The following is a 19,872-nucleotide window of genomic DNA, read 5'->3' on the forward strand; positions in this document are numbered from 1 at the left end:
TTATCGCGTATTACATCACGGCTGTGATGATCCAGGGCAACCAAATCACAGCTGTGATGTAATTTCGCTATAACGCACTCTTGCTCGGGTTCTACGGCTTGAATGATTAACTGCAACATTGAATCAATAAAAAAAACTATACTTAAAAGTCCTGCATAACATTTATATACTCTTTTCAAATTTCCAAATGTAGAACAGAATTGGCCCAGAAAAAAAATTGACCATATATTTTTTGATGTAAGAATTTTGTAGATATTTATCCAAATGTGTTTCCAATCAATCTGGATAGAGTGTAAATATGAAAGTTAAAAGATGCGATTATTGGTTTTCACTGTAGCGCCTTTAATTAACATAAAAGAAATAACAGCGCTGTTCGGGGTCTGATTGCTGAGGAACCTCACTGCCACCTAATGGGGAAATACATGCATTGCAGCCTCACAGTAAGTGAGGGGGGGCACAATTTGTGTCAGTGCAACAAACCTTGGCCACACAAGAGCTCCATGTAGGGATACTTTTCCAAAAGCCATCACACCAGTGTCCCTTTGGTCAACATTCCAAGAAAACTTGGAGCTATTTGTTAGCATGCTGCCCTTTCATCTCTAAAGTTGAGAAGATCATTGGGGTCTCTCTCCCCTCCATCATGGACATCTACACCACATGTTGCATCTGGAAAGCCATCAGCATTGTGGACAACCCCATCCATGCCTCACATGGACTTTTTTCACTGCTGCTGTGTGGCAGAAGGCACCAGAGCGTCCGGGCCACCACTGCTAGGCTCTGCAACAGCTTTGCTCCTCAAGCAGTCAGGTTTTTAAACCCACAAGGACTGAACTAAACAGCGCTCCTGGACATTTAAAGCTTCCATAATTGTATTAGAAACGTATAACAGATTTTAACGTACATGTTGTAGCTTGTATGTATCTTTTAGTAAAAAGTTAAGCCTTTGTGCAGCCATCTTTGGCTTGTATTCACAGTCAGTAGCATATCTAGAACTTCCTGAAGGACTAGAGTGACATTTGTTTCTCACAAGGTTGGTTCCTTTCACGATAAATCAAAACCAATTTGATCATTTCCACTGTCAGTTCATAACTATGCTGACAGTACATCTAAAGATGTAAGGCCTTCTTTGCAGCACCTGAAGTCCTAATCAATAGTAGAACTCGCTTGGCTGTATGTACCTAAATACCACCTGGGGAAAATTTGAATTTTGGGACATTTCTTTATTGTTTCTAACCAGAACATATTGCAAATAGGAACATTAATACAATACACACAGAGTTAAAATACAACAAGCATGATTATTCTAATGAATAAAATGACCTAAACATTACAGGCAGTTGTGGGCTGGAGGTCAGGGAACCGGCCCTGTGACCGGAAGGTTGCCGGGTCAATCTCCAGTGCCAACAGTGCATGACTGAGGTGTCCCTGAGCAAGACACCTATCCCCCAACTACTCCCTGGGTGCCATGGATAGGGCTGCCCACCGTTCTGGGCAAGTGTGCTCACTGCCCCCTAGTGTGTGTGTGCTCACTGGTGTGTATGTGGTGTTTCACTTCACATAAGGGTCACTTAGACATAGATTTTTAGTTCTTAGAAATCATCAGGCCCTCTGTGAAGGCCTAGAAGGACTGATGTAAATATAACAAATCTGTTAACATCAGTAATCATACAACTGCTACTATTCCATTAAGAGAATAAACTGTATGACACGCTATCTAACAGCTCTATATTGGGTGCATGTGTGCGTAAAGTAGACTGAGACTGTGTGACAGATTCTGGCCTAGATCTGAAGCTGTTGTGTGAAATTCCTGATTGCAGTGAGATGTTATGGGCCGAGCAGCAGAAGAAAGGAAGAGATGTTCTAAGATGAAGGAAGGCTGTCGTCTATTAGCGAGAGGACTGTGTGGAAGAATGACAAAAAAGCTTGCCTAAATTCTTCTTGTCCTCAGTTATTCCAGTGGAAATTGTCTTTTGAAATGCTCCGAAGGCTGAACAGGCACACAAAATGAAATGCACCACGTAAGTTTGAATTGATGGAGCCACACTAGCAAGTGGAGAAGCAGCCAGTCATTAGTATTTTCAGCTAACAAAAAGACCCCATATTAAGTAAAAGCAAGAAGACCTAAAGAAGAAAACCATGATCTTCAGACTGATGCCACTCTAAACCTCTCATCTTCATAGACATGGTCAACTCTGGAATGGAAAAAAAAACACTAGACAAACGGATGAAAAACCCCCCTTTTTCCCCAGCCAGTCAGTTTTGTCATGCTAGCCCTGCGGCGTCAGGCAAATACATTACATTTCCAAAAGTATTTGGTCATCTGCCTTCACATGCATATGAACTTGAGTGGCATCCCTTTCGTAATCCATAGGGTTTAATATGATACCAGCCCACCCTTTACAGCTATAACAGCTTCAACTCTTCTGGGAAGGCTTTCCACAAGGGTTAGGAGTGTGTTTATGGGAATTTTTGACCGTTCTTCCAAAACACATTTGTGATGTCAAACACTAATGTTGGACAAGAAGGCCTGGCTCACAGTCTCCGCTCTAATTCATCCCAAAGGTGTTGCATCGGGTTGAGGTCAGGACTCTCTGCAGGCCAGTCAAGTTCTTCCACACCAAACGTGTTCATCCGTGCTCATCCGGACCTGCTTTGTGCACTGGTGCGCATTCATGTTGGAACAGGAAGGGGCCGTCCCCAAACTGTTCCCACAAAGTTGAGAGCATGAAATTGTCCAGAATTTCTTGATGCTGAAGCATTAAGAGTTCCTTTCACTGGAACTAAGGGGCCGAGCCCAACTGAAAAACAACCCCACACCATAATCCCACTGCACACTGCATTCCACGCTTTGCATTGCACTTGGTGATGTAAGGCTTGGATGCAGCTGCTCAGCCATGGAAATTGACCATTCCATGAAGCTCTCTACGCTGTTCTTGAGCTGATCTGAAGGCCCGTGAAGTTTTAAGGTCTGTAGCGATTGCCTCTGCAGGAAGTTGGTGACCTCTGCGCACTATGCCCGCTCTGTCATTTTACGTGGCCGACCACTTGGTGGCTGAGTTGCTGTCGTTCCCAATCACTTCCACTTTGTTATAATACCACTGACAGTTGACTCTGGAATATTTACTAGTGAGGAAATGTCACGACTGGACTTGTTGCACAGGTGGCGTCCGATCACGGTACCATGCTGGAATTCACTGAGCTCCTGAGACCGATCCATTCTTTCACTAATGTTTGTAGAAGCAGTCTGCAGGCCTAGGGGCTTGGTTTTATACACCTGTGGCCATGGAAGTGACTGGAACACCCAAATTCAATTATTTGGATGGGTGACTGAATACTTTTGGAAATATAGTGTATTCAGCCAAGATTACTATCCCTAGTGGATGAACACTTGAAGCAAGCATGGCACAGTGTAATGCTCTTTACAGTTTAAGCAATAAGTTTTGAAGAAGAAGGAGTATGTGTGAAGAGAAAGACTGTAGAAGTCAGCAAATAGATGAAACAAGCAAAACCAAAACCAAACAGCTTTTGGATCTCTCACATTATTGCACAAGTGAAATGTAGATTACTTCATAATGGAACCTGGGCCTGGTTGTACAAAACATCTAAAGTGAAGGAAAAGTAAAAGAGTTTCACAAAAGACCTTAAACTCTTCCGTCCTTAAACTCTTAAATCCTGGATGTATTCACAGTCAGTGACTTTATGTAGGAATTCCAGTGACTTTTTTCCTCACAAACGTGGCCCAACCAACTGGAAATCAAAATGTGATTCTTTGATTCCGCTGTCAGCTCTACAATTATGCTGGTGGTTAATCTAAGACCTTCTTTTAAGGTGGAAAGTGAAAATTTGAAAGAAGCTGACTTTGGTCTCATAAAAAAATCAAACATTGAGGGAAATTTTATGAGTAGAACCTGTTCTATTTATGTTGAAAAGTGTCTTGCCAGAGATGCGAGAAAAGCTGAGCTAAAGCTTAAAGCAGACTAAAGTAAGTGCATTTTTGTTTGAATTCTTTTAGCCTACATTAGTACAACAGCACATACCAAGACATATTTACAACCAAAGATGGCAAAATGGACATAAAATGTTGTGGCTCCCAAGGTGGTTTGATTTTTGTTGAAAGAACAAAATGGTTCTTCTTAACATTTGGGTTGCAACCCCAGGCCTACCCAATGATAGAACTATAACTCGCTTGGCTGTATCTGCCTAGATACTATGGGGGGAAAAATCTGACTGGACACGTTTCCTCTTGTTACCAACCAAAACCTATCAATAAAATAAGAGTAGGTGCACTTGGGGCAGACATGGGCTGGAGGTTATGGAACTGGTCCTGTGACCGGAAAATTGTCGGTTCGATCCCCAGAGCTGACAGCACATGGCTGAGGTGTCCTTGAGCAAGACACCTAATCCCCAACTGCTCCCCAGGTGCTGTGGATAGGGCTGCCCACCTTTCTGGGCAAGTGTGCTCACTGCCCCTTGTGTGTGTGTGTGTGGTGTTTCGCTTCACGGATATGGAGATGAAATTATATGTATCCCCGTTATGGGACTAATAAGGGTCACTTAGACATATATTTTTAGTTTTAGTCACTTAACTTGTAACAGGCTGGTACATGTGCTGGCAAAACGGCATCATTTCATAACACCATGTGGGAAATCACTGCAAACTCTGGTAAAGAATGACACAATTTAAACACAGAACAAAACCTCTTTTATTTTTATTTTTCCATTTCATTTCAACTGCCCTTTACATTGTGTGTACATTTCATGAAAAATACACCAACGAAAGTGGTCCAAAAATACTTGCAAAAAAAGTCTTCTTACATTAAATATAAAGAATATTTTACCTTCTTTTGTAAAGTTGCCATTTTGGAAATGTGGCATTTTATTCCAATTTATTTCTCCACCCTTGGTTCTATATAACATATAGTATATGGTTCTATATAGCACCAAAAAGGGTTCTTCTACTGTTACAAACTTAACATCATACCAGTAGAAGGAATCTTTTTGGTGCTATATAGAATCATATACAACTCATTTTCCATCAGTCTGAAGGACAATTACACCATGCAAAGAACCACATAAGCATGAAATGGTTCTATATAGAATTCATGGTTGTAAATAAAACAATTCCCTTTACTAAAGATCCCTTGAAGAACCATCTTCATTAGTTTCGAAACTCCCCTACAAAGCTAAAGAAGCAGACACCAAACATGTCATGGTGTATCGACTAGAGTTGCCATCTGAGGATCTCCAGATGTGATTAATGACCTTAGGATCTCTCGGTGTACCAAGTCTGGAAGGCATACATCCCACTTCCTGTTCATCCTCTGTTCAGGCTGGCCTTCTGTATACCTTTCCTTGCTCTTGTTCTTGGGAATGTTCGCTCGTAGAGCAGGAATTCATGAGTTCTTTGGGAAAACTAGACCTCAGCATCTAAGAAATATCTGTGCAGCACACATGTACCATATCGCTGTTGGTGGATCAAAACCTCGTATCTCCAAAATTGTAACTTTTACAGGAGAAGGAAAAAAACATACTCTACTTTTAATGTAAGTCAATGGAACCAGAATTTTTTCCAAGTAGTTTTAAGTCATTTTTTTGGGCAATTCATCCTAGAATATACACACAATATATAGGACTATAGGTATTTTCAAAGTATGTCAAAAACTGAAAAATGTGGTTTTGTTCCGACAGCAGTGATATGCATCATTTCTCAACCTCGTTGAATTCCGTGCATGTGTGCTTGCTTAGTTTAAATGTCATCCCGAGTCTGGACTTCAGGATTGGCCTGGATTCACAGTGACGAGGCTGATGGCCAGAAGATAAACACAGTTCCCATACATGCTCTCCGTTTCCCAAAAGGGCAAGAGTGGACTCCAATTTAATGGTATAATTTGGTCCAAGCAATACAGCTTCCTGTTAAATTAAGACATTTATATGCAACATCATGATGATATGAAAAAATAATGAAATAAAAAATGAATCTTTATTGTCCTATGGTGAGAATTTATAGCAGACAAGTAACAAGTTAATAACAGACCAGTTTAAAAAAGTGGAACCTTTTCATTTTTAATATTCATATTCCACTCAGTGAGATACATTTGCACCTTCTTGTACCCTGGGATATCCCGTCTTTATCTACAATGCATATATCCTATAAGAAGCAATACTCTATTCTTTTTACTGGTCTGGAAATCAGCTGCTGAACAGACAAGACATGTTGCAAAGATCTGGACGAAAAATAATGGATAAGCAGCAAATTTACAGTAAAGATGAGCACCAAGCCAAGACAATGACTGATACTACAGTATATACTATCATGCAGGACATTCAATGAGAGTACAGAGCTTTAAAGTACCAAAATGTAGACTACAACAAAGAATGATCATGAGGTGGGCTTAGGTTCGCCACATATTGAGACACTTCCCATCCTCTAGCCTAGAGCACAGACTAAAAAGCATGCAAATGCACTGAAAAGACCATGCACCTCCTGCCTCAGTGAGGAAAACCAGTTAACACAGAAGGTGAAGCAGCTATCTAGCAACATGCTATTCCCACCAGGGCCAATGCTAGCTCTTCAGACACCTATGGTATATTTTAAAAGGCTAAATGTTATTCCTGAAGGTTTCTGCTAGCATACCATGCAAGCATCCACAAAATGCTTTGCATTGATCTTTCAAGACATCAGAAAACTACATTATATGGCCTAAAATATGTGGACATACCTCTTATTTATTGAGTTCAGACGTTTCAGCCACATTCATTAGTAACAGGTGTATAAAATCAAGCACATAGCCATGCAGTCTCCACAGACAAACATTGGCAGTAGAATGGGTTGTGCTGAAGAGCTCTGTGATTTTAAATGTGGCACTGTAATAGGATGCCATGTTTGCCAAAAAGTCAGTTTATTAAATTTCTGCCCTGCTAGATCTGCCCTAGACAACTGTAAGTGCTACTATAGAACAACAACAGCTCATTCTTGAAGTGGAAGACACTTAGTGGGGCTGCCAAGTGCTAAAGCATATAGCACATAAAAATGGCCAAAAAAAAATCCTCTTTTGCTTCACTCACTACAGGAGTTCAAACTGCCTCTGGAAGCAACATCAGCCAAGAACTGTGTTAGGATCTTCTTGAAATGGGTTTCCATGGCTGAGTAGCTGCACACAAGCCTAAGATCATAATGCGCAATTATAAGCATCACCTGGAGTGCTGTAAAGAACACCGCCACTTGACTCTAAAGCATCGGAAATATGTTCTTTGGAATGATGAAACACACTTCACTATCTGGCAGCCTTCTGAACAAATCTGGGTTAGGCAGATGCCAGGAGACACTACCTACCGGAATTCATAGTGCCAAGAATAAAGTTTGGGGCAGCGGAATAATGGGTGGGGGCTGTTTTATAGGGTTTGGGCCACTTAGTTCCAGTGAAGGGTGATAATACCACTGCACACAAAGACATTTTACACAATTATATGCTTCCAAATGCGTAGGAACAGTTTGACCCTTTGCTGTTCCAGCATGACTGAGCCCCTGTGCACAAAGCAAACTCCAATAAAGACATGGTTTGGTGAGTTTGGTGTGGATGAACTCCAGTAGCCCTGACCTCAACCCCACTGAACACCTTTGAGATGAACTTCATTGATTGTGAGCCAGGCCTTCTCATTCAACATCATGCCTGATCTCACAAATGCTCTTTTGAATAGCCGCAAATTCCCACAAACACACTCCAAAACCTGCAGAAAGCCTTGCCAGAAAAGTGCTGTTATGGCAACCAAAGGGGGGGGCCATCTCCATATTAACACCCATGGTTTTGGAAAGGGATGTCCAACAAGGTCATATAGGTGTTTTGGTGAGGTGTCCACATATTTGGCCACATATTGTAGTTAGTTAGCTTACCATAGTGGTCCACAATTTAAGAATGTCTTTGTTGTCATGAACAATTTATCAGCCCACCTCTACCCTGTTCAGCATTGCTCATCACTGATCAGTTTCTAACCACAAGACTGAAGTTTTGCCAGTGTTTTGGTGGTGGTCGCATCTCAGCACAGCCGTGACCACCACCCACAAATATCCAGCCAAGAGCAGCTCTGTGGTCAGCAACTGACCACTGATGAAGGGCTAGATGGAACACAAACCGTGCATCAATAGATGGTTTCCAATCTAACTGCACACCTACAAGGTGGAGATACAGGGGAAAGGTTTCTCAAAAAGTACTTGGTCAGTGTTGTTTTCACTGGACACAGCAATATTACTGTTTCCATTGATCAAGTGGGATGTCAGTTTTCCATGGCGAGCCGGTTTCAGACATTTGACAAGTCACAATTACTCGAGAAGACAAAACTCAGACAGTAAGCCAAGGTTTAACATCTCACTCAGGTGTTTTGTCTATGTTACTAGGGAAATGCACTGTGACAGTAACATGCCTAGTTTTCCTGAGTCCTTCACAGAACAGTCTACAGATCTTTGGAAGACTCGGAGCTGGAACGATCTTCAGGTATGAAGTACAGGAAAGGGTCTTTCTCCTTTTCCTCTTCCTCTTCTTTATGTCCCACGGTCCCTCTCCCATTCACATCGTATAGCACACCCACCCTGCCGTCCTGCATTGTGGGTAATGTAGTCGCAGTGTCGCTGGGTATGTACCTTGGCAAGTTGGCGAGAGGCTGGTGATGGCCTTGACCCTTGATCCCCAGGGCACTACCTGCAATGGCTAAGCCCTTAGTCCCGTTCACGCTCAGGCAAACGCTCTGGGTGGTGGTGTGGGACATCATGCCACCATAGTAACAGCTCCCGCTCCCAGCACTGCTAGTGACACGAGCCTTCTGCTTCAGATCCAGAGCGAGGCTTCGCCTCAGCCACGCCTTTTTTACTTCTGCTTGTACCTAAAATGTAATTCATTAAAAGAATAATTACTTTTAAAATTAGGAACTTAATAAAAAAATGTTCTATATAAAACAATAGACGGCCTTAGCTGCAGTTAAACCTCTTTAAATGTTCCCAGTGCACAGTAGTTTTTTTTTTAAAACTACCCATTCACTCGGACTAGACACTTGTCATCTGGGCAGGGGGTGGGAGCACATAGTACATTGCAGTGCATGCTGGGAACTGGAGTGGAGTTCATGGTGAGATGGGCTAATATTAAAAGCACATTAAAATAATTTTACGGGCAGAATAGGATTGTAGCTGACTTGGCCTGCAGGCCTTGTGTTTGACACATGGGCCTTATACAGTGCTGTCTAGCTAGCTATCTAATCATTACACTCAGCCTAAATAAATACTTTCTAAGGCCTGGCTACAAGAATTTTTTTAAGTTAGCCTTGTGCACCAAAAAATGTTATTTAATTTGCTTGATTTAAAAACATCATTTATTCGTGACTGTGCATCAACACAGTTTTATCATTTAGTTTTCTTTTGGCAAAACACTTTATAATTCTTTGTAACTATTTGGAAATTATGGATATACTTCACCATGCACAGTCTAAGCTGCTTATCTTTCTGGGTCGCAGGAGCCTATCCCAGTGCTCATTGGGCGAAAAGCAAGACACACCCTGGACAGGCTGCCAGTCCATCACAGGGCACACATACAGACATACACAATAGAGACAATTCAGCATCTACAGTTGGTCTGACAGCATGTCTTTAGTCTGTGGGAGGAAATTCACGCAGACATGGGGAGAACATGCGGACTCCATACAGAAAGGATCCTGGTCAAAAGCACCTTGCATTCTTACCCTGTACTTTAGTTAACTTTAGCTTGATAGGGTTCCACAAAGAATGCCCTTACAAACACCATTAAGGTCCGGGCAGCACAACATACCACTCTCACCACGCAAACAACTCTTTCCCACAGTAGATGCGGCTTTTAATGATCTATTTACTACTACACCCAAATCATTCCTCCAATGACGTGAATATACAACCCCAATTCCAATGAAGTTGGGACGTTGTGTAAAACATAAATAAAAACAGAATACAATGATTTACAAATCCTTTTCAACCAATATTCAATTGAATACACTACAAACACGAGATATTTAATGTTCAAATGGATAAACTTTATTGGTTTTTTTTTTTGCAAATATTCACTCATTTTGAATTTGATGCCAACACGTTCCAAAGAAGTTGGGACAGGGGCAACAAAACACTGGTAAAGTTGAGGAATGCTCAAAAACACCTGTTTGGAACAGGTTAATTGGAAACAGGTGAGTGTCATGATTGGGGATAAAGGGAGCATCCCTGAAAGGCAACAAGCAAGGATGGGGCAAGGTTCACCACTTTGTGAACAACTGCATGAGCAAATAGTCCAACAGTTTAAGAACAACGTTTCTCAATGTGCAATTGCAAGGAATTTAGGGATTTCATCATCTACAATCCATAATATCACCAAAAGATTCAGAGAATCTGGAGAAATCTCTGCAAGTAAGCAGCAAGGCAGAAAACCAACTTTGAATGCCTGTGACCTTCGATCCCTCAGGCGGCACTGCATTAAAAACTGACATCATTCTGTAATGGATATTACCACATGGGCTCAGGAACACTTCAGAAAACCACTGTCAGTGAACACAGTTTGTCGCTCCATCTACAAGTGCAAGTTAAAACTCTGCCATGCAAAGCGAAAGCCAGATATCAACGATACCCAGAAATGCTGCTGGCTTCTCTGGGCCCGAGTACATCTGAGATGGACTGACGCAAAGTGGAAAAGTGTCCTGTGGTCTGACGAGTCCACATTTCAAATTGTTTTTGGAGATCATGGACGTCGTGTCCTCCGGGCCAAAGAGAAAAAGGACTGTCCGGATTGTTATCAGTGCAAAGTTCAAAAGCCAGCATCTCTGATGGTATGGGGGTGTGTTAGTGCACATGGCATGGGTAACTTGCACATCTGTGAAGGCACCATTAATGCTGAAAGGTACATTCATAGCAACATATGCTGCCATCCAAGCAACGTCTTTTTCAGGGACGTCCTGCTTATTTCAGCAAGACAATGCCAAGCCACATTCTGCATGTGTTACAACAGCGTGGCTAAAAGAGTGCAGTACTAGACTGTCCTGTCTGCAGTCCAGACCTGTCTCCCATTGAAAACGTGTGGCGCATTATGAAGCACAAAATACGACAACAGAGACCCCGGACTGTTGAGCAACTGAAGTTGTACATCAAGCAAGAATGGGAAAGAATTCCACCTATAAAGCCTCAACAATTAGTGTTCTCAGTTCCTAAATGCTTATTGAGTGTTGTTAAAAGGAAAGGTGATGTAGCACAGTGGTAAACATGCCCCTGTCCCAACTTCTTTGGAATGTGTTGCAGGCATCAAATTCAAAATCAATGAATATTTGCAAAAAACAATAAAGTTTATCCGTTTGAACATTAAATATCTTGTCTTTGTAGTGTATTCAATCGAATATAGGTTGAAAAGGATTTGCAAATCATCGTATTTTGTTTTTATTTATGTTTTACACACGGTCTCAATTTCATTGGAATTGGGGTTGTACATATATACATAAACACACAGATACAATATATACAAAGTGCTCGCTGCTCGGAAATCAATAAAGGGATTCAGCCATCCCGTATGCAGTTCTCCATGAGCGAATGTTGAATGGCAGAGAGAGAGTGTGTGGTAACAAACACGCTGAGACCTGACTGTCTCAAGTTCCACGTATGGTTTGCTCATCACTCGTCGGTTTCACTAGCAGTTACTCCTTCCTTCGACTCCGTCTTTCTGCGGAAAATAAAGCCACCAACAGCAAAAGTTGTGCGCACAACTGCTAAGAGTGAGCCTCAAAAAACAGAGAAAATAGATCCAAGGGTTTAACTGCCCATGTTCAATCACCATGCCCGAGTTCTCTCTCCCACCATCTTCTCCCACCCTTGTTTTGGATTCTCCTCTCCTCTCAGATTGGTTGACTGGCCCCTGACGTCCTCAGTCTACAGGGTACGTGGCTTCATAAAAGAAAATTGGAATCGCCCTCTTTTCCACCGGCAATCCATTATGAAAGACACATGTACAGCAAAATATAGTAGATGTGCGTTCAATGTGCTTGTCACAGCCTGGCCGGGGAATCGAACCCAGACCCCTCTTGTTGTGAGGTGACCACCCACTGCACCACCATGCCACATCATTTTTTACGTCATTTTAATACAGTAATGCTCTTTCATCTAGATTGTTTACTGTTTTCCTAGTAGTCTGCCACCCTATTCAAATCTCTGGGTGTTACCTGCCCCCCCCCCCACCCCCCCCCCCCCCCCCCCCCCCCCACCTCATTCTAAAGGTTGTAGCTATGCCCCTGTTCATAACTCATTGTAACCAATGGAAATTCTGTGGAAAGCGGAGATTCTGGACTTTCAATCCATACTGCATTTGTGTTTGTTAGAAAGATTTTTATTATGATCTTTTGTTGTATTATACACTTTTATTTTTGTTGAAAGAAAAATCATCTTTCACTTTTTTGCAATGTTTTTCTTTGGTCATTGACAACAAAACAAAGGCATTTCTTAGTCTAAATCCAACAATCCAACAGTTTGTAAACAAAAGGAGTCAATGTAAATCCCATAAAAAACAAAGTATGTGGTGGGATGTCAGGGTCATTTGATAAATGGTTATTTTCACAGACATTTCAGAAGTCAGGTTAGAAGAGTGTGGGCTTTTACTGGCTGGTAATAATAATAAGTGCATCTTTTTAGCTAGCATAATTAGAAGTATATAGAAAGAACCAACCTCTCCATTGCAGAAACAGTAGATGAAGGCCACAAAAAAGCCCTGAAGGAAAGACAAAGAAAAGCATGAAAACCGCACACACAAAAAGGGATTCTTCAAGCCACAATATAACAGCAGTATTTCTTATTGGTTGTCTATTTATGTTATGTTATGTTTCAGTCAAAATAGCAGACAGAAGAACACGATCATGTAATAGAAACTGTTACTTTTTTGTAAAAAAAAAAAAGTTAATGTTTTGCATCTGTATTTTACTGCAATTTTGTGTAAATATAAATGAAACACAAAGAGTGTGCGAACTCTAAAATCAGATGTTAATAAAACAACATTTTCATGCAAGTGCAGTTTTAGTGGCATATTGGCAGCATATTGAAACACTGCCAGTTGCAATTTCAGTGGCCAGAAATGACAGCGCCTGTGCTGGCTTGGATCAAAGTCTGCCACCAGCAGTATTTTTGTCCCCGCTTTGGCCAAAATTTCCTCCCCAGGCCCTTTCAGTCCAATAGGCATGCATTATTTATGCCACATCTACACTTCAACACAATTCAATACAACACAATAGACAGTAAATTAAGTGCTGAGTACATGTAATTTAGTAAATGTATCCCACTGTGTGTGTGTGTGTTTGTGTGTGTGTGTTACTTCATGAATGGACTTGGTTTTAACCTGCAAACTGTTGAAGAACATCTCGTAGTGCATCTGGATCTGCCATAACATCCCAGTGACCTCTGTATATGGTAGAGCCATGAAGACCATATAGTGAACACCAAACAGGGGCATTAACACCAGAGTGGACTTTAGAAGCTTCCTGTGAAGCACACAGAACAAATACAGCACAACTCAATACTGGTCTGGGTTTCTTTTCTGTGTGTGTGTTTGGCTCTACACCTGATGCATTTGGTACTCAGTAGGGGTAGGCACCTCACGATTCCATTAGATTATGATTCAGAGGCTGTGATGCGATTATAAAATGATTATCAATGCATCTTTTTTTTCTATATAGAATTTCTATTTTCTCCCAGTCAGGACTGAATTTACTTCCAATATCAATGGAAGTGATGTGGTTAGTGAACCGGAAGACTCTCATTCACTGCTCTTGTTTGGAGCACATGAGACGCTGCTGCCGCTCATCTGGGATTGCTGTGACAGTAAAATATCTTTGAGACTTGATGCTGTAGCTCAGCTCCAAAGTGTGCAACATAGAGAGAAAGCCCTGGTTGAGAACTAGCACGCAGACAGCAGGTCACATAGCAACGCAGAGAGTCTCACCTGGCTAGTAGCTATAAAAAGGCAAAGAGAAAGTTTTAAGACGAGCATTTGGAGACAAAGGGACTGGATTTGTTTTCCTGGAATGCTAAGTCTGCTATGTGAGACTGTCAAACACTAAAAAGTTGCGAAGATGAAGTCTCTTTTGAATTTCGCAGGTCCACCTTAAATGGTGCCACATTTACAGGCAGAATTTAAGGTGGAATGGAAAAATCTGAATAAAAAGCTGAAGAATGAGAAATGATTTCAGCCTCATAAAACAGTTGAACGTTGAGAGACATTTTACAAGAAACACTTCAACTTTTGAGGGAAAATGACCTGAGTTGGAAGGAAAGCGGCTGTAGTTAAAGCTTAAAGCAGAGCAAAGTAAGTTTGTGTTTATATTTATTTAATGTCTCTCAAATGTCTCTTCTTAACATTTGGGTTGTGTCTCCTGACCTAACCTGGCAGAGCTGGTCAGATTTCTCGCTCATCCAGTTGTGTTTTTGTTATGTGCTGCCACAGACTGTCCAGAATTCAGAATTGTCCAAATCCACATCGTGGTGCATCTAAGAATTAAGATTTCCCCCACCCCTAGTACTCAGCCACAGTCACATTAGTGTATGTTTAGTGTATGTTTATTTTATTGTATTTTAAAGGTAACTCTGAATCAGATCAAACTGAATCAAATGATGGTGTAAGATGAAATGTAGTCAACCCAGTTCCAGGATCACCCTGGAACATTCCAGCTCTGCTCCCTCAGTATCCCTGTGTCTAAACATGCTGCTTGACCTTTACCTGACTTTGTTTGTTGATGAAATGTTGATATATTTGCTTGCATTTTGCACATCTGGGGTTGGATTACAGAAACATCTTATCCTTATCTATCCTTATTTCTCAAATTAAGATCTGACATGTCAATATAATATTTCTCACAAATTCGTATTACAGAAGAAAATTGTGTCTTAATTTAAGAGTCTTACCTTACAGCATCTTACCTCAATTTAGGAAATCTAAACCTGTTTGATCAAAGTCGTCAGTCAACTGTCACGCCTGTTATAGTAGAAGACCACGTGTGCACAACAGAAATGCGAAAATGTTGTCAAAATAATCAAGCTAATTAGCCAGATTAACGTTAAATACTGCTACCAATGCAAAACAGATCAAATAAAACTAAAGCGAGATGAACTGGAATTTAAGAATATTGTGACAGTGCTTTATGTTGTTTATCAGAGCGTCACCGCTCTCAGTTTCAGTTTCATTTCCCAAACGCTTTAGCCAAGCAGGCTAACATTATTCTTCTTAATAAACAGCTCTCTCTCCTCATTATTCACCACCATCACTGTAATATTTCATCAACATTAACACACGAAGGTAATAAGAGGGACAGTGAAGATCGTGTCTGTAGCGTCTGGGACTTTTAAACGCTGTTAGAAAAAAAACACTGTTTTAGTGTAGATAAATGTAGTGTCATTATGCAAGGTATAGTGAACTGAGCTGCATGTTACTGCCTAAAATGATAGAAACAGACAGTTAAAACAGAATTTTGTCTTAAAGTTAGGAGATTTAGGAGATTTAGCCTAGTTTGCGAATTGTAGGAGTCAATTCACTCCATAATTGTTATTCAGCAGACATATAAAAATTACATGTTACATATTCGTACTGCATTAAAATCAAGGGTCTCGTCCGTAATCACTCAAATTACAGCTTCTTCCCAGATAAATCTAATCCTGCTTCAATAGGGCTTAACTCTAATATAAATACCAAACATAACTCAATGTGTGTTGATTAGTTAACTAGAAGGTAGACTAAGGTTTTCTTAGAAATGAAATTAACTGTTTGGGAGCCGAAACAGCTGAGACATCTGATCTGACTCACTGTAAAGAGTCAAAATGCCCATCACTAGTCTCTGTGTGTAGGTGTAATGAGAGTGACCTGTACTGCTGTCTTGGGTCCAGTTTCCCTGTGTTAGTCTCCCACAACTTAGATGCCAAAACTCGGATGATGTTGAGGAAGAGAAAGAAGTTTACCTATAAAGAGAACTCATGTGAGAATAAGAGCATATAACAGGCACATAGTAAACAAAAGGCTGTTTAGGCAAATTATTCTAAACCACACTCCTTGTCCACTTTATCAGAAAATTCCTTTCTTGTAGCTCTTCTTGCTATTTTAGTGAGACACTGTAACCCCTCTGTGGATGTTCAGTTTCTGACCACAGAGCTGCTCTTGTCTGGATATTTCTGGGTTCTGGTACAAGGTAGGTGTTTCTTATAAAGTGGCCAGTGAGTGGAAGTACAAGGTAGGTGTTTCCAATAAAGTGGCCAGTGAGTGGAAGCACAAGGTAGGTGTTTCTAATAAAGTGGCCAGTGAGTGGAAGCACAAAGTAAGTGTTCTAATAAAGTGGCCAATGAGTGGAAGTATAAGGTAGGTGTTTATAAGGTGTAGGTGTACTATAAGGTAGGTGTAGTTGGTTATTATATAAAATTTATATTTCAAAATCGCTTGCTTACAACAATGGCTGCCAGGATGGGAACTTGATAGATCCATTTCAGATTTCCTGCACTTATATCCCAACATCTGAAAAGCCAATGTTGGTACAAATAGTTTTAGTGTGAATAATCACATCCACTGGAAAGAAAAGATAAAAACACTCCTTAATATATCTGTAGTTTATACTTGACAACAGTGAGATGAAAGGAGACTTTTGCTTGGATCTCCTTCGGCTCAGATCTTTGTCCTGAGAAAAAGACTCCAGTAATCTCACATGTGGCTCATCTTGAGTTTTAGAAGAGGCACATTGTGCTCAGATTTGCCAAGATACTAACACTCATCTTTATCTGCAACTACACGGCACTATTTTTTATCTCTGTATCTCAGTCTCCTTTTGGTCTAATGCTATTTGGCCCAAGGAATCACCATTTTCAGCAAGTCTCCCAAGCCATCAAAGAGCAACATCAAAATAATACAGTTCCCCTCTGGATGTATGTGTGCCCACTTGTGTGTGTTTTAGCATTTGCTTCAAAACCTACTGTGTATCAGCGAGTGAGGCTCGAACGCTGACCCAAATTGACACAAACACGGCAGGGACGCCTGCAGTGGAGAAGAAACACAGAAAAACTCTCAGAGCATGATGGACAGGTCCAAATCCTCTGTAACCACTGACTCACATTAAAGCGAAAATCTAAGGCCCAATCTCGTTTCATCCCCTCACCCCTACCACTTAGCCCTTCGTTTTGGGCCTCGGGGTAGGGTGTCCCAATTTTTCTTGAGATAGAGGGGTGGGACGAAGTGTTGGGGCTACATTGCCTCCAAAAAGAGGTTTTTCAGAGACTCCAAACAGAGTGATACAAGATAAAAGATAAACAGGATAAAAGATGGCTGCACAAGCAATCAAAGAAACCCACAAATGTGAGAATTTTCTCTTAAAAAAATAATGATAATAGCTATTGTGTATCTTAGTTTAATGTCATTTCAATGCATTATGGTCATTGTCTTCATAACAAGTATAAAAAAACCCATTTACCATTCCACCTTAAGTAGTCCAGCAGTTCCGACGCCCGAAGTGCCAGAATGTAACTGCAGCATCATTTAATGTGGAACAGGAAAATTCAAACAAGAATCTGGTGAATATCTGACTTCAGCTTCATATCACTGAACAATTAGGGGTTTTTTATAATAAATAATTGCCCCCTCTTTGAAGGCGTATGATCCCTAAATGTAACTAAAGCCCAGCAGTGAGGAGCTGAACTTTACCCTCCTCTGCTGTCACTGCAGACGGGCAGGGTCACCTGCAGAGCAGCACTAGTAGCTGTTAATGAAGTGATGCTCTTTTTATTTGAGGGTCTCATTTCAGAGGGAAGATCTCAAACACTTACCCTTGTATCTCAGTCCCAAGGGGCAAAGTGACACTCAAAAACAGGGGTAGGGGGTAAAATAAGAAATGGGATGGGCCTTAATTTAGACATGTTGAGTCTTAAAAAAGATGGCTATTCAAGAGTTCTTGTTAAGACAAGGTTTTATATAGAATCAGGAACACTCAAAGAACCATTTGCATGCTGAAAATGGTTCTTTACATGCTGAAATGGTTCTTTACATGCTGAAATGGTTCTTTTCATGCTGAAATGGTTCTTTTCATGCTGAAATGGTTCTTCAGATTGGCAAAGAATGAGCTATGTATGGTTCTATAGAGAATCTTTCTGAAAAGGTTCTAGATAGCACAAAAAAATGTCTATTGTCACAAGCTTGACACAGTTTTTTCCCATTTTTGTCATTTTTCAGTTTTTGACATAATTGGAAAATGTATGTTGGCCTTTACATTGTGTATAAATTTTATGATGAATGGACCAAAAGAAACAGCCCAAAATGGCTTGGATATACATCTGGTTTTATTGACTTACATTAAAAGTAAAGTAGGATTTTTCCTTCTCCTGTAAAGTTGCCAGTTTGGAGATTTGGAGGTTTTCTTCTGACAACGGCGGTATACAACACATTCTCTGTCAATCGGTAGAACCATTTCACAATGCAAACCCTTTAATCAAGCAAATGGACCTTTAAATGTTCACGGCTCTGTTTAAAAACCATGTGTTTACCAAAAAAAGCCCTTGAAGAACCATCTTGTAAGAGTGTAGGTTATGCAGTCTTGTGTCTCATAGATAAACAAAACAAAACAGGGTGTAAAGTTGACCTTTCATGTGCGTGACATTTCAATGTTGCATTGTACCAAATCACTGTTACAGACAGAAAGTGTTTCCTCACCCCAGCCTATGATGGTCAGAGCCCACAGGTAATTCTTATCGGACAGGAAGGCCATGAAGATCAGGCTGTGCAAGTACAGCCCCTCCACCAGGATCCAGTAGTGATTGGTGGCCAGGAAATACAGGAAGAAGGTCACAGCCAGCTTACAGCCCACCTGATCTCAGTGCAAGGCAAATTTAAAAAATAAAGACAGAGATAAAAGTAAAAGTGTACAGAACACAGTCTTGCCAATCCAGCATTTTCATTCTCTCACATTGCATTTCATATAAATTCTTAGTGTTGCTGTCTTCATGATGTAGGAATTACCATAAACAAATCATAATTGCCAGTTTGTCACTGACCAACATTTCATCGCCACGGACGATTGTACTGGTGGATGGTAGGTAATTCTTTAACGGTAAAACTTTACTTGGATTGACTTCAGATGCTTTTTTAGATACTTACATTTAACTTATATGCAGCTAACATTCCACCATGGTATGTTACCTCTTGGCATACATTATGAGATTTTAGGCTAGAGACAAAAAGACGAAAAATCCAGCTATAGCTCATCAAGACAAGGCATAAAACTCAAAACGTGAGCTCTTCGGTTGCATCAGCCTCAGATGTGACTCCTTCTGTCGCTGTGCTACAGAGACTCTTGGTGAAAAAGACAAATGAGGATCAAAACTATGAAACATACTTTACTTACAGCTGTGCAGATGTGCTTTTCCAATGTGAAACAAAACCTCTTCAACACCGTAGTGCTATTTGATCCAAGGTGACTAATGTAGCATAGATATGCTAATGCACATCCTTTGAAATAAGCTAGAATTGAATGATTTAACTGTGCAGGTACGTTGCATTCATTTACACTAAAAACTACATAATCTAAGTTTTGTTACTCATGGTATCGGAATCAGTATGGGCAAGTACTAAAAATGTACTCAAACTCAGTTTGAAAAGAATAGTCCCGATGCATCCCTAATCCAAATAAAGTGGGACCTGTATGATTTTGATTTTTCCAAATGCAGCCTTCTTTTAGATTATAAACATTTTCTTTGTAAATCTAACCCTGTTTATGTGTAACTGCTGGTTACATATCTGAAAAAGCAAAGAAGGTACCAAAATAATTCAGGCTACCCAACTACATAGCATTAGTGGCACATCTGGATGCAAAGACTGCGCAATT

At 40.6% G+C, this 19,872-nt stretch overlaps 1 protein-coding gene across 1 annotated transcript in view; it reads right to left on the reverse strand.

Moving 5' to 3' along the window:
• Positions 1-7,663: 7,663 nt before the first annotated feature.
• Positions 7,664-19,872, reverse strand: part of pth3r (parathyroid hormone 3 receptor) — a 29,909-nt gene continuing 17,700 nt past the window's right edge. The window contains exons 7-13 of the mRNA XM_017723618.2: positions 18,702-18,855; positions 16,976-17,036; positions 16,457-16,523; positions 15,882-15,976; positions 13,368-13,509; positions 12,705-12,746; positions 7,664-8,874 (exon numbers count right to left, since the gene is read on the reverse strand). Of these exons, the coding sequence (XP_017579107.1) occupies positions 8,449-8,874; positions 12,705-12,746; positions 13,368-13,509; positions 15,882-15,976; positions 16,457-16,523; positions 16,976-17,036; positions 18,702-18,855 (987 nt within the window). The 3' untranslated portion in view covers positions 7,664-8,448. The remainder of the gene's footprint in view (positions 8,875-12,704; positions 12,747-13,367; positions 13,510-15,881; positions 15,977-16,456; positions 16,524-16,975; positions 17,037-18,701; positions 18,856-19,872) is intronic.

Source organism: Pygocentrus nattereri, chromosome 13, assembly GCF_015220715.1.
Source record: "Pygocentrus nattereri isolate fPygNat1 chromosome 13, fPygNat1.pri, whole genome shotgun sequence".
NCBI classification, from domain to species: domain Eukaryota; kingdom Metazoa; phylum Chordata; class Actinopteri; order Characiformes; family Serrasalmidae; genus Pygocentrus; species Pygocentrus nattereri.